This window comes from Cervus canadensis, chromosome 6, assembly GCF_019320065.1.
Source record: "Cervus canadensis isolate Bull #8, Minnesota chromosome 6, ASM1932006v1, whole genome shotgun sequence".
Lineage (NCBI taxonomy): Eukaryota > Metazoa > Chordata > Mammalia > Artiodactyla > Cervidae > Cervus > Cervus canadensis.
In genome coordinates, this window is record NC_057391.1 from 57519898 (window position 1) to 57533567 (window position 13670).

The 13670-nt window shown below is 41.1% G+C and overlaps 1 protein-coding gene across 1 annotated transcript in view; it reads left to right on the forward strand.

The window, feature by feature from the left end:
• The window catches only part of FBN1 (fibrillin 1), a 257123-nt gene that overhangs the window by 121925 nt on the left and 121528 nt on the right, over window positions 1–13670 (forward strand). The window contains exon 9 of the mRNA XM_043473020.1: window positions 8619–8744. Within this exon, the coding sequence (XP_043328955.1) occupies window positions 8619–8744 (126 nt within the window). The remainder of the gene's footprint in view (window positions 1–8618; window positions 8745–13670) is intronic.

The window sequence follows — 13670 nt, forward strand, 5'->3', positions numbered from 1 at the left end:
AAAACATGAAATGTTCTTGAACCAATATCTGGGTTAAAATGTTCAAGACACATGTTTTTGCATAGTTCTAGAGACATGAATTTGAATTTGATCATTACATATCATTCAGAATGACATATCTTCTGATGTTTTTCTAGTTAAAATGTATGTTTGATTTTTTCCCCCCTGTGGAGAGGGAAGCTACTAACTCATCTATGCTCCTGGTACAAGTTTAGGATTTTCTTTTCTTCCTATCAAATGGAAACTTTTTAATGTTAATCAAACAGAAAAACAACTTGAGGTAAATTTATATATTTGAATTTACAGACTGAACTTTTAAAAATGTGTGTATGGAGAATGTGTTCATATTCACCATTTCTGCTCTTTGCCAAAATGAGGCCTGGCTTCCAAGTGTAATAAATATATATTTTTTTCATGAGAGGGAAACATCCAGGAAATAAGTAGACAGCATTGAAATCTTTTCTTTAGTGAGTTCATGTATTATATATATATAATGTTTGACAGTGTAATAGCATTCTCAAGGCAACATCTCATCAGGCTGAGCACAAAAGACCTTTTCCTTCATTCTCCACTCACTGTCTTTGGGGTGAGAGAAGGTTTCATTCTGAGGCAAGCACTTTTGTTGAAAGCAGTTGCTGTTGTATCTATACTCCTAAAACCTAGCAATGAGGAAAACATACTAAGTCATTTGTCAGCAATTGGATCATTAATCTTTCCTTGTTGATGGCCAGGGTATATCATATGTGCAAAAGGCAGCTTTAAATATGAATTACATTTAAAAAGTTTAACATCTACTTGCCCTGAAACTAAATAATCTGTGATAAAATTATCTTAATGGGTTAGACTTGTTTTTAAGTTATTAATCATACTATAATTTGTAATGATATGTTCTTGAACATGATATAACAGTTGAGGTAGCTGTGAAAATACTTAGGTACTTTCTAAGGAAGTAGGGCTTCTTAAAAACATTTCAAGCGAACAAAGTTGACTCCATAGGCTAATGTATTTTAGAAGTTATACTGTGGATTAAGTTAGAAGTAGAGAATGTTGAGACTGAAAGGGCAAAGAATTTACCTGGTTTTACCCTCTTACATTATAAATTAAGAAATTGTCTTGGGTGTGTTAAGTGCTCTGACTAAGTCATCAAATAGTGCTAAAATTTAACTTCTTTTGATTCACACTCTGGTGCTTGTTGTACCATATTATATGGTCTTTTTTCCTGGATGCAAGTCATGGCTCCCACTTTAATAAAAATATTTCCTAATATTTTGGAACATTTAAAATATTATAGATTTCCAGGTAGTATCATACATATCTTTTATGACATTCATAAGCTTTATGGTTTATCGTGTGAAAAATCCACATCAACAATGTGTCATTTTTAGGCCTTCTCAGCTTATTACATTCAGCTTCAAGACATGTAGTTAGCTTTAGGGCAATATGCTACATATGACTTGTCCAGTCTGTGTTTTGTTTTCTGGGATTATAATAGCTTCCAGTTTCAACTGGAAATGTTTTGCTGTGACCCTTGCTTTCATTCAGACCAGTGAATCTGCATCAGTCAGGATTGCTCGTTTTCTCTCATTGTGAACTAGACAGAAGATGCACAGATTTAATGCTCAGACTGAAAGAAAAGTGATTCAAAATTCTTTCATTAATGCTAAGAAACCTATTAGAGTAGTGTGTCCAGTGAACCAAAAATTCAGTCTGAAAATTACTTAATCCTTTTCCACAAATATGTTTTTTTCTGGCTACATATTGAAGTCAGTACTAGATAAAAACAGAATACTTTTGGCTAGACCATTTTTTTTCTTTGCCATCTCCTGTTACATTAAATTCAGATGATGGTTTTTTCCACTTCCTTTAAATTTTTTCTATGCAAAATTGACATGAGAAGAGACTATCCCATTAGTACTATATGGACTGTGACCTGGAGACTGGTTTGGGCACTGTTGCCCTGTCTAACTCTGGTAGGAAAGTAGTCAGAACATCCTCTGAGAATGCTTGGTAAGCAGTCCCCTCCTTCGACTCCCTGGTTCTGCTTCAACTGGTAATGGCATGACTCTGGGAGTGGGGTCATCTCCAGGTGGTAAATAGAAGGATTTGTGGAAAATCTGGCACCCATCACAGAGAATATCAAGAGCCCACATGTCCCCTAGGAAGATGGTCAGGCCATGGGCTGGGGGGTGTTCTGTGCCCTTGTTAAAATGGTTCCAGTACCTTTGCCATTACTTTGAGTGGTTTTTAAATGTATCTTCCTCTTGCTATGGAGAGGAGGGAACTGGGTACTTGAAAGCCCAAGTACCCAGAGTCATTTTTTACAGTTCAATCAAAAATTGGTTTTAGCCAATTTATAAGATGCCAACCTCCACACCCTCAGTGATGGCAAAAGCAGCTTTGTATGACATCTTCCTTTTGCAGAATGCTACCTTACTTCTTAAAATATCCCCCTTTTCCCAAAACTTTCTGGAAAAACATGTGCCAAGTTTTATAGCAACACATCCAATTTAGGTACCTTTGAAATATAAATTAACAAACTGGAGCAATTAAATAAAAATGATTATATTTCCATAAATTTAAGAATAAAAAGATTAAAATTTATAGCTATGATTTGAGAAAAAGGGAAGCAGAGTTCATGCCCACCTTTGTTGTTGATTTTTCCAGTGACTCTAGAGTGTGCATGCTGAAAGAACACACGAGCCTTTTCTTTTTGGAAACCAAGTCTGTATTTGCATAGGTTACTGTGGGAGGAAATTAAGAAATAAAAAGTGTAATTAAAGGATTAAGTTTTATTTCTGGAAGAAGTCCCTTGGATTCCTAATTAACCACTAATATTTTGGGATTTAGATTATCGCCAGCCCAGCCTTTAGCAATTATAACACTGCGTGATGCAAAGGTCTTTTTAAAAATGCAGCTCTTAAGTCTGTGCACTCCCTAATATGTGAGCCAAAAACCTTAAGACTTCCCCTTTCTAAAATAATGGCATATTTATCTGATGCAGGGGCTCTCGTCCTCTCAGGCATCAAGGAGAATTCCTGGGGCCACTTAATACATTGCTATGGATCAGGCTCCATCCTCCACAGCTGGGGCAGGCCCTGACTCACTGTTCAAGTTCCCCGGTTCTCATCCAGTTGCTGAACAGAAGCCCTGTGATAGAGGCACAGGAGCCCTGGGAATAAGGTAGACCTAGCCCTGGCAGTATCCCTCCTCCTGTGTGTGATCTTGGACAAGTCAGTTACCAGCTCTGAGTTACATCGGCTTTCAAATGAGGAGGTTGAATAAGGCGGTGTCTGGGTATTCTTTCTAGTTCTGCACTCAGGCCTCCATCTCCACATTTCTCACTGTTTCTCTCAGTTGGGATCAGACAGCTGGTGCTGCTTGAATAAGGAACCATGCAGACTGGCAAGCATGGTGTGACTATAAATTACAAGTAAGGCTGATGTGGGTTTTTTTTGACACAACTTAAAGAATTAGCTTGTTAGCTTTCTAGTCACCTATTTTACACTGGATTTCAGGTGTCTAATAAAGCAATAATAATAATCTCACAGGCTCAGTGGCACTTCAAATTATTAATGTCACATAATGCTTTTGAACAACTGCCACACTTTTTAGTTCCTTTTTTCCTTACTTTGTTAGTAATCTAGACAGTCAGGATCTAGAGAGTCATGTTAACTGGTTTCCCCCATCTCTCAAGTCATTTCGACATCTGTGACCCTGGATGAAGCTCCCAGATGCTTGTCTCAGAACTGGGACCCAACTCCATCTACCTGCCCTCCACCATCCTTCCTCCTGTCCTGCTGAAGGAGTCCCAGGATAGGGAAGAGGCCAAGGGATGGGAAGACTGCCTGGAGAGAGCAGATGAAACAGAGAGATAACAAGGAAGAAGAAGAACAAAGACTGGGGCAGTAAATCAGGAGGAAGGGGACCTGTCATCTGTACCTCTTCTTAGGTCCACAGCCAGAAGCCAGCGAGGCCAAGGGCATACTGCTTCCCAGCAGCTCTGTCCGGCCCCAAGGAAACAGGGCGAGGTATTCAGAGCACAGAAGGAGCTCTTACCAGCCAAGTTCTACTCCCCACCAAATCCCTCAAAATGGATTTACTTTTGTGGCTGGCATTTGATACAGATTGATTTACAAAAATGCTGAGAAATTCACTGATCTCAGTTCTCTCTTATGTGGGATCCCTGATATTCTAGTAAAAGAAGATAAACTCAGTGTGCTAAGAGCCTGGAAAAATAATAGTATGAATGAGTTTCAGAGTATCAGTGATTTTGATTTAGATGCTTTATTTCAGACTTTCACTGTCAGGGATTCCCACCACAGCCTGCTCATGGAATCACACCTCACTCCCCTGCCAGGAAGTGATGAGACTGAGAAGCGGGTGGTTCAGGAAAGTGCACAAGCCCTAGACTCAGGAAGGGAAAGGCTGTGTCACCGAGGAGGGGATGTTGAAGGGGATTCAGAACCATTTAATAAGCTCCTTCAAACTGAACAATTTGACCTGGTACTTTAGCTTTATTTCTGTGAAAAGTAGAGAGGTACCCACTACAGTGTGTTTCCTGACCTGTTGACCTTTGAAGATGCGCATCTAGGTGGAAACCCTGCCTTTCTTCTCTGTCCAGCCCCTGGCAGCTGAAGACTTGGGTTTAACATCACTTTATACATGAACCTCTTTGTTCTTGTTTTGGGTTTTATTCATGCCAGTTTTCTAAAGGCCTAAGGGGAGACAGTGGAAACAGTGTCAGACTTTATTTTTTGGGGCTCCAAAATCACTGCAGATGGTGATTGCAGCCATGAAATTAAAAGACGCTTACTCCTTGGAAGGAAAGTTATGACCAACCTAGATAGCATATTAAAAAGCAGAGACATTACTTTGCAAACAAAGGTCCGTCTGGTCAACGCTATGGTTTTTCCAGTGGTCATGTATGAATGTGAGAGTTGGACTGTGAGGAAAGCTGAGTGCCGAAAAATTGATGCTTTTGAACTATGGTGTTGGAGAAGACTCTTGAGAGTCCCTTGGACTGCAAGGAGATACAATCCGTCCATCTTAAAGGAGATCAGCCCTGGGTGTTCATTGGAAGGACTGATGCTGAAGCTGAAACTCCAGTACTTTGGCCACCTGATGCGAAGAGCTGACTCATTGGAAAAGACCCTGATGCTGGGAGGGATGGGGGCAGGAAGAGAAGGGGATGACAGAGGGTGAGATGGCTGAATGGCATCACCGACTCGATGGGCATGAGTTTGAGTAAACTCTGGGAGTTGGTGATGGACAGGGAGGCCTGGCATGCGATTCATGGGGTCGCAAAGAGTCGGACACGACTGAGCGACTGAACTGAACTGAACTGGAGTGGAATGCACCAGAATTATAGAAATTAGGTTCTATGATCATGCCTGTAGTGTGAGGGTTAGATGAGTTGACATATAATGCATTTGGACAATGCCTGACACTCAATAAAAATTAACTCTTATTATTGTTGTGTTGTCTTAAGGGTTCAAGTCTAAAGTAGCCAGCATGTGAAAGGAGATGTTTCCTCCACCTGGCCAAAATTAATTCTTGTTTTTAAATAATTTTTTTCTGACATACCCTATCCACTTGAATAACCTCTTTGGATATTGATGTCTGTTAAGTGACCTTAATGAGGATTTCAGCAGTCTTTTTTACAAACACATAGAAAAATGTTTCTTTTAATATTATCTGCTCACATAATTTTTGAGAGGTGTTAGTTATGTGACTCAGACATTAACTTTTAGGGATACTTTGAGAAAGGTGCACTTGTCTTAATACCTTTGTGTTATAACCTCCTCTCTCCTTTAGATGAGGTTGTCAGATCCTCTAAGCTCTTTGATATAGCTGTTTGGCTTTTTGTTGGTTTTAGGTAGGAGTTCAGTTCAGTTCAGTCGCTTAGTCATGTCCAACTCCTTGCGACCCCATGAACCACAGCACGCCAGGCCTCCCTGTCCGTCACCAACTCCCAGAGTCCACCCAAACCCATGTCCATCGAGTCAGTGATGTCATCCAACCATCTCATCCTCTGTCATCCCCTTATCCTCCTGCCCTCAATCTTTTCCAGCATCAGGGTCTTTTCCAATAAGTCAGCTCTTTGCATCAGGTGGCCAAACTGTTGGAGTTTCAGCTTCAGCATCAGTCCTTCCAATGAATAGTCAGGACTGATCTCCTTTAGGATGGACTGGTTGGATCTCCTTGCAGTCCAAGGGACTCTCAAGAGTTTTCTCCAATACCACAGTTTAAAAGCATCAATTTTTTGGCACTCAGCTTTCTTTATAGTCCAACTCTCACATCTTGTACATGACCACTGGGAAAACCATAGCCTTGACTAGATGGAACTTTGTTGGCAAAGTAATGTCTCTGCTTTTTAATATGCTGTCTAGGTTGGTCATAACTTTCCTTCCAAGGAGTAAGCATCTTTTAATTTCATGGCTGCAGTCACCATCTGCAGTGATTTTGGAGTCTAGAAAAATAAAGTCTGACACTGTTTCCACTGTTTCCCCATCTATTTGCCGTGAAGTGATGGGACTGGATGCCATGATCTTAGTTTTCTGAATGTTGTGTGACTGGTAAATACAGAAGGATTGATGTTAAAGAACTGCCTTAATATTATCCTCGAGATTGTGGTTCTTGAAGCTGAAGCTCTAATATTTTGGCCACCTGATGTGAAGAGCCAACTTATTGGAAAAGACACTGATGCTGGGAAAGATTGAGGACAAGAGGAGAAGAGGGCAACAGAGGATGAGATGGTTAGATGGCATCACTAATTCAATGGACATGAGTTTGAGCAAACTTGGGGAGATAGTGAAGGGCAGGAAAGCCTGGCGTGCTGCAGTTCATGGGGTCTCAGAGTCAGACACAAGAGTGACTGAACAATAAGGTTATACCAGTTCAGGACTCTTAAGCTCTATCCTTGGCTGTTTCTCTGCTTGACTTTCACTGACTCCACAGTGATGTTTATATCTGTCAAAGTAGAATATGCACCTTTTCCTTATACAACTTCACAAGGACGACCTGTCTGGGTTAGCACTGACTCTAACATAAGCAGTGACATATTGGTTGGTTCAGACTCTAACCTCACCTTGAAGAATAGGGGTTTTGCTTTTAAGAAGGTTAAACTGCATGGAAACAGTGTCACTGCTGTGTTTTTGAGTAACCTGGTGAACTTGAGTCAGAAGACACACTTAGAACTCTTATTTTGTTTTTGCCAATGAAGAGCAGTCCTGAACCCAGAGAAGAAAGGTTCTTATTTTTAAACACCTCATAGTGGCAGTCTAGCCATTGCAGTGTTCCAGGAAGCTTGGGTCAGACTGTCCCTCTCCCTAGGTCAGTGCAAAAAGCCCCACTTGTCTTATAGAAGAGGCCACGCAGATACCCAGGGCTCTGAGTTCACTTTTAGCCTAAGCAGGAAGCCCTCAATTTCTTTTCTCCCCTCACTGGTGCTGCATCTACTGACAGCTGTCAGTGTCTGATTGTGGCTCTTGCAAAGCTCTCCTTGAAGGAAATGGTCAGATTTGTCTTAAGCAACTCCCACTGCTTCCTTAAGGAGACCCAGTGGCCTCAGGCCCTGAGGACTAACCACAGCTCTGACCTCAGCCGACCCCACAGGGGATTGGGGGATTTGAGTGGTTTTCATAGTTGTACCCTTTGGAGCGATATGACCAGACCATTATCTGTCCTCTACAATCAGCCAGTGGATGTGGGCGCCTGGGAAGGATGTAAGCTCAGATGAAACAGCCCTCTGAGCTCAGGCAGTCCCAAGAGGAGCTGAGAGCTGGAGGCCATCTCCGGACGGCACTCCCAGATCTGGGACAACAAGTCATTCCCTGAAAGGGTATCTGGTGTAGCGTCTCAGTGTCTGCCACAATTCACTCCCTGAACCCACAGAAAATCATCATAGTGCCAGTTTGGGAGGCCCTGAGAACACCAAGTTGGCCATGTCTTGGTCAGCAGTCAGACCACATGGTCTTCTCTGTAGGGTTTCAGTGTCTGTGGAAAATCAGATCTAAAATTCAGGAAGCGATGCAGAACACAGAGTGAATAGAAAAGGAGCTTAACTCAATGCAAAACATGAAAAGGGAAAACAAAATTTTAAACAAATATTTGAAACATTAGCATGCTGTAGGGACTTGAAACAACTGTCCAATTTTAGATTTTAAAGGCAAAATTTCTTTCATATTGGTCTAATCTTGCAAATTTGGTAAATTTCTTGGGTAAACCTGTATGGAAATAATAAGCACCCTGACTTTGAATTAACAATTCCGTGGGCAGGTTTTTTTTTTTTTTTCCTCGTGGTGCTAGGAAAGATTGAGGGCAGAAGAAGAGGGCGTCAGAAGACGAGATGGTTCGACAGCATCATTGATGCAATGCACATGAACTTGGGCAAACTCTGGGAGTTGGTGAAGGACAGAGAGGCCTGGCGTGCTGCAGTCCATAGGGTTGCAATGAGTTGGACACGACTGGGTGATTGAACAAGTACAGGCAACTTTTATTCTATGAAGATCACTACTTCTGGGGACACAATTTGACAAGACTTAACCTTTGAATTCTTGGAATGATGGACAGTTTTATACTGTGTCCTAAGAATACTGAAGCTCTTCTTTTCATTCCAGATATTGACGAATGCAGCACTATTCCTGGAATCTGTGATGGGGGCGAATGTACGAACACAGTCAGCAGTTACTTTTGCAAATGTCCCCCTGGTTTTTATACTTCTCCAGACGGTACCAGATGCATAGGTAGGTGTGATTATAAACAGCGTGCAGTTTCTCTAAATCAGTTCCATAAGAAACATCATTCTAAACAGCTTGTTAAGGGAGATACATATTCTTACTTGAAGTAAAATGTGCTTTCAGGAAGATCTATTAAATAGTTGACCATTCTCTTAAAGAACAGAGGCGCCTGCAGTCTTGCTTTGAAATTTCTACCTCCCATAAAGAGATGGTCCAGAAGACCCTACAGATATACTCAGTGTGAAATTAACTTTGCAGCGATGTGACTATCAGACCTGGAAGCCATCCTCGACACCTCTCTCTTTACCCCCACCTTCAGTCATTTCCCGGAACCTATGTTAATTCAGGTCAGAAGTTTTGCAGTAATCTCTTCATTGTTATCCATGCTTTGTGGTTTCCCTACAATCCACCTTTTAGATTTATCTTTCTAAAATGATGCTTTGATTAAATAACTCTCTTGCTCAAGAACCTCTGGTAGTTTTCCACTAGGATTTGGTAATTAGTGGTTTTCAGTTTATGTCCCACTGAATCTGCATGGGACTGCAAAGCCCTCTAGGATTGCTAGGATGGGAGAGGGGGCAGGAAAACAAGGGGTAGGCTGAGTGGAAAAGTTTCCTGCCACCCCCACCCCCATAAACACATGCTAGGCAATTTTCCTTTTATCTGGATGGGTGTTAGGCTTCCATGTAAAATATCAATTAAACAAGAGGTTCTGTTGTCAAAAAAGAGAGAGAGAGAGATTTGACAATTGCTGGATTTAATAGTTGCTGAGACTTCCTTCAAAGTCCAGTATTCTAGAATAAAGTTGGAGTTCAAGAATGCATAGCCCAATAGTGAAGGAGCTGCACTCTCTGACCCCTTCCAACCTTGTAGACTTGTCATCATAGTCTCCCCTTCTCACCCCCAAAATGGGCCATTCATAGCAATTCCTTCATTCATGTTGCAGCACTCAGGATACACCCCCCAACTCTAGCCTCCTTTCAACTTCTCCACAGATTCTCTGTCTTTGAAGGTGTCCCAGATCAGCTTACCTGAAAGTGATTTCTCCCCCCATCCCAAACCTAAGGATACACTCATTATACATGGTTTTATAGGGAAATTCTGTGTTTCTATGTGTTTTTATCTCTGTAATGAAGAAGATAGTTCTCCTTAAGAAACACTAACTGCTATCCTTATGTTCCTGGTGGTGGTTCTCAGTACAAGTCCTGACCTGTAGTAGGCACTCAGTAAGTATCTGAATATCGACATAAGTAATTTCTTATTATAAGGGCAAAGTTAGGAAGCCTGTGGTGAAAGGCCCTGGAGAAAAATGAATGCTATCGTTTGATGTTTGTTTCTGGCTCAAATTTTCAAAGACAGCTTCACATCCTCACCACAGGCCATGAATTTCAGACCAAAACAGAATTGCACCAAAATTCTAAATTCCTTTTTAGTTAGTCACACATAATAAAAGCTGAGGGCAGTCTCCCAGTTGACATTTGAATAAGATCAACTCATGAGGGAAGCATATCTGGGTTTTTCTTAGAAACGATGGTCGTGGTGCCTGGATGGCCTAGTTTTCCAGAATCTATCCATAGATCTTGGAATTGCATAAAAGGATAGCAAGTACAGTTGATGTAGCTCCTTTTTCTCCCTATGCTATCCCAATGAGCACATGACCTCCAGTGCATATGCTTAGCAGAAGTTCTTTCCTGGCCAGATAATAGGTAGACATTTTTTTTGTTGTTAACCTTCAAAGAGCACAAATGGCATTAAAATGATTAGCTCTAATCATTTTAACACATTTACATATCAGAGAGTTTGCATTTTTAAAGTTCTTTCCTTTCTGCCTGATATATCCACATTAACTTTTTTTTATAAAAGGAGGGTACTAAGATTCCTGGGTCACCTCCTAGGTGTGAGGTATTTTATGGAAATTATATGACTTAATGTTCAAAACAGTACTGTAGAAGGGTAAAAGCCAAGGTTTAAGAAATTTAGATAAATTATTTGGTCCAGTTGTTTAAGCAGTTAATAAATGAGGGAGCTCATATTCCGACTTGGGCTGAGTTCACAGTCCAGACCCCGCCCACTGCTTCTGACCCCTCCCAAATGAACACTGGATACAGTAAACCTTTGCTTGCCATACCCCTAGGCAAGCACCGTTTCTGCCTCCTTGGAACTACATGGTACCCATAATTAGCAACTTGCTATATAGAATGATCCCAATGACATTTCTGCCTTCTCTGCTGCTGATTGATCCCAATGACATTTCTGCCTCTCTACTGCTGATATTTCCTGCCTCGGTAAACCACAAAGACCCCTAAAATTATCCTCAGTGGCAAGAAAATATGTATAGTCTCCAACTTATGAACAAATCCAAGGTTTGTTGGCAAGTTGGTTGTTTGGAATTAGTAAATCTAATTCCAATTCAGTAGGAAAGCCCATGTGTAGATCATGTAGTGTAGTATCTTCCTTAGACATCTCTTTGAACCATGATATTCCAACTGTTACCTTCTGTTATCATGTTCAGCAACTCTCAGGTCTCACCAGTCCCACCTCTCCCTTTGTCCTGAAAGATATTACAGTCTTATTGCATTTTATTTTTTGCTCCGTGATCTTCCTTTGGCGCTTTATAGTACTTTTCGTAGGGTTGTCTTTTCATATTACTGTGTTCAATCTCATCAATTCCTAGGAGTCTTAAGATGCTGTGTACCTAGCATGGGCCTCACAGCTCCTAGCTCCCAGTTGGCCACACTAGTGTTAGTGATTGGTTAGGGGAAACCTGTTGACAGGCTAGGATGACCTGCAAACACACATTTAATCCATCATACATTTATTTTGATATAATGTGATTTCTGGGTCCAGAGAGTAAGGCCAGGTGATTCAGAAGTGGAGAAAAGAAGAAAGTTTCCTTCTCCACTTCTGCCAAGTGTCTTGGCCAGGTCTACAGTTCCTCCAGCCTCCCTTTTCTCCAGGGAATCTTCCCAACCCCCAGCGATTGAACCCCAGTCTCCTGCATTGCAGGCAGATTCTTTGCCATCTGAGCCACCAGGGAAGTCAAACTCCCTTTCCCTCCTCCAAATCTTACCATTCTTCCCCCTCAGTTCCAATTCCCATAGATCTTTATATTACTTTAAAGCCACTCCATATCCTCTGGGCAAAGTGATCTAGTACCAGATGATTTCCTTTTCATTTCCTTTGGCACTGCCATCTGATGACATGGAAAACTTCAGGCTGGTGTGTCCAAGGGTCAATTCCTCTGAATGGTTTCTGCTTTTCACAAATCTTCCCATTGGTTCTCTTTACAGTTATAAATTATGTGAATGTGTATTCTCTTAACAGAACCCCTCCTTCAAAAAAAAAGAAAGAAAAATTAGTAAAATGATTATTGTAGATGCAGGTGCCATTTATAAATCAGGACCTGCCAGCAACCCAAGTGTGGTTGGTAATTGTTCCAGCCTCAGCATTCACCATTTTGTTCAAAAGTCTCTGACCAACTGATTTATCATATAAGTCAGCCAGCTGGGCAGTAAAATAATATCATAGATAATTTGCAAAATAATAGACATTAGCTCATTAGGAGTTTGCAGTTGGCAGCTGTAGGTCTCAGTTTTGCTCTGAAAGATAGCCCACACTGAAAATTGTATATACAAATTTTGGTCAAGTGTTTATACTGGGTTTTGACCACCAAATTCACTTGAAGCTGGGATATAAGCCAGTTTTTGAACATCTCTTCCCATTCTTAACAGTCTTTGGTTTTCATGCCCAAAATATTAATCCTGGAGTATATGATGTATTAGTGGCTTTAAGGCAATGCAAATTAGGAAGCAGGAAGTTCTGTTTCTCCCCCTTCTTCCTAGGGGAGATGCCACCCATATCTCCACAGAGCATTCTTTGTCTTCACCCCCCTCTCCATTCATTTACCCTGGATCAAACTTGTTCTGCCTCTTTGCTGAGACTGTTTGTCTGACCAAAGGTGCAGGAGCTGGGACCACAAAAAATTTCTGGAAAGCATACTCATACATGCTAGTGGTTTTAAGTACTTTTTAGAAATAATCTCATATCCTTTAAAGCTGACCCACAATTTTCTCTTAATGATTTGTCTAGGTTTGTTGTAGTCATCTTCACCTGATGTTAATAATTTAAGTGTTTCCAAGTTAGCCTTGGTTTTTTCCTTGTATTTCATTAATTTATTGCAACCTGTAGGATTTTAAGGCTTTGGGTTTTCAAGAATGATGTAGATGAAAGCAATTATGGGCCTGATCCTGTGTGATCAAATGATGGTTAATATGCAGGCTTACAGGAAACATAGGGACAGGTTTTTGACTATAAACAAATTCTTCACCTTACAAAAGAATTTCCCAGTTGTATTCCTTCATATGACAAAATACTGGTTACATTTAAAATATTGGTTACATTGCAAAAGTTTATTTTATAGAACTGTACAGAGTTACGTTTTACTTGGAGAGGTATACCCCTAACATATGACAGATCAAGGTGTTCTGCAGTTGGCTCCCTGCCTCTGCTACGCCATGGTATGATCTCAAAGGGTCATGGAACTGTTAGGTTTCTCCTTTGTCATAGGCTCTTTTCTGGTAGCTCAGAGTTGTATTACAGTGTTCCAATGTTGTCACAACAGTCAGACATGATGTAACCCAGTAAAGTTTTATATATATATATATATATATAGGCTTTCCTGGTGGCTCAGTGGTAAAGAATCTGCCTGCCAATTCCAGGAACATGGGTTTGATCCCTGATCCAGGATGGTCACACATACTGCAGAGCAACTAAGCCTGTGTGCTGAGACTGTGCTCTAGTGAGCTGCCACTGCTGAAGCCTGTGTGCCCAGAGCCTATGCCCCACAGTAAGAGAACAACTGCAATGAGAAGTGCACACACCACAACGAAGCTTAACCCCCACTTTGCGCAACTAGAGAAAGCCCGGCACAGC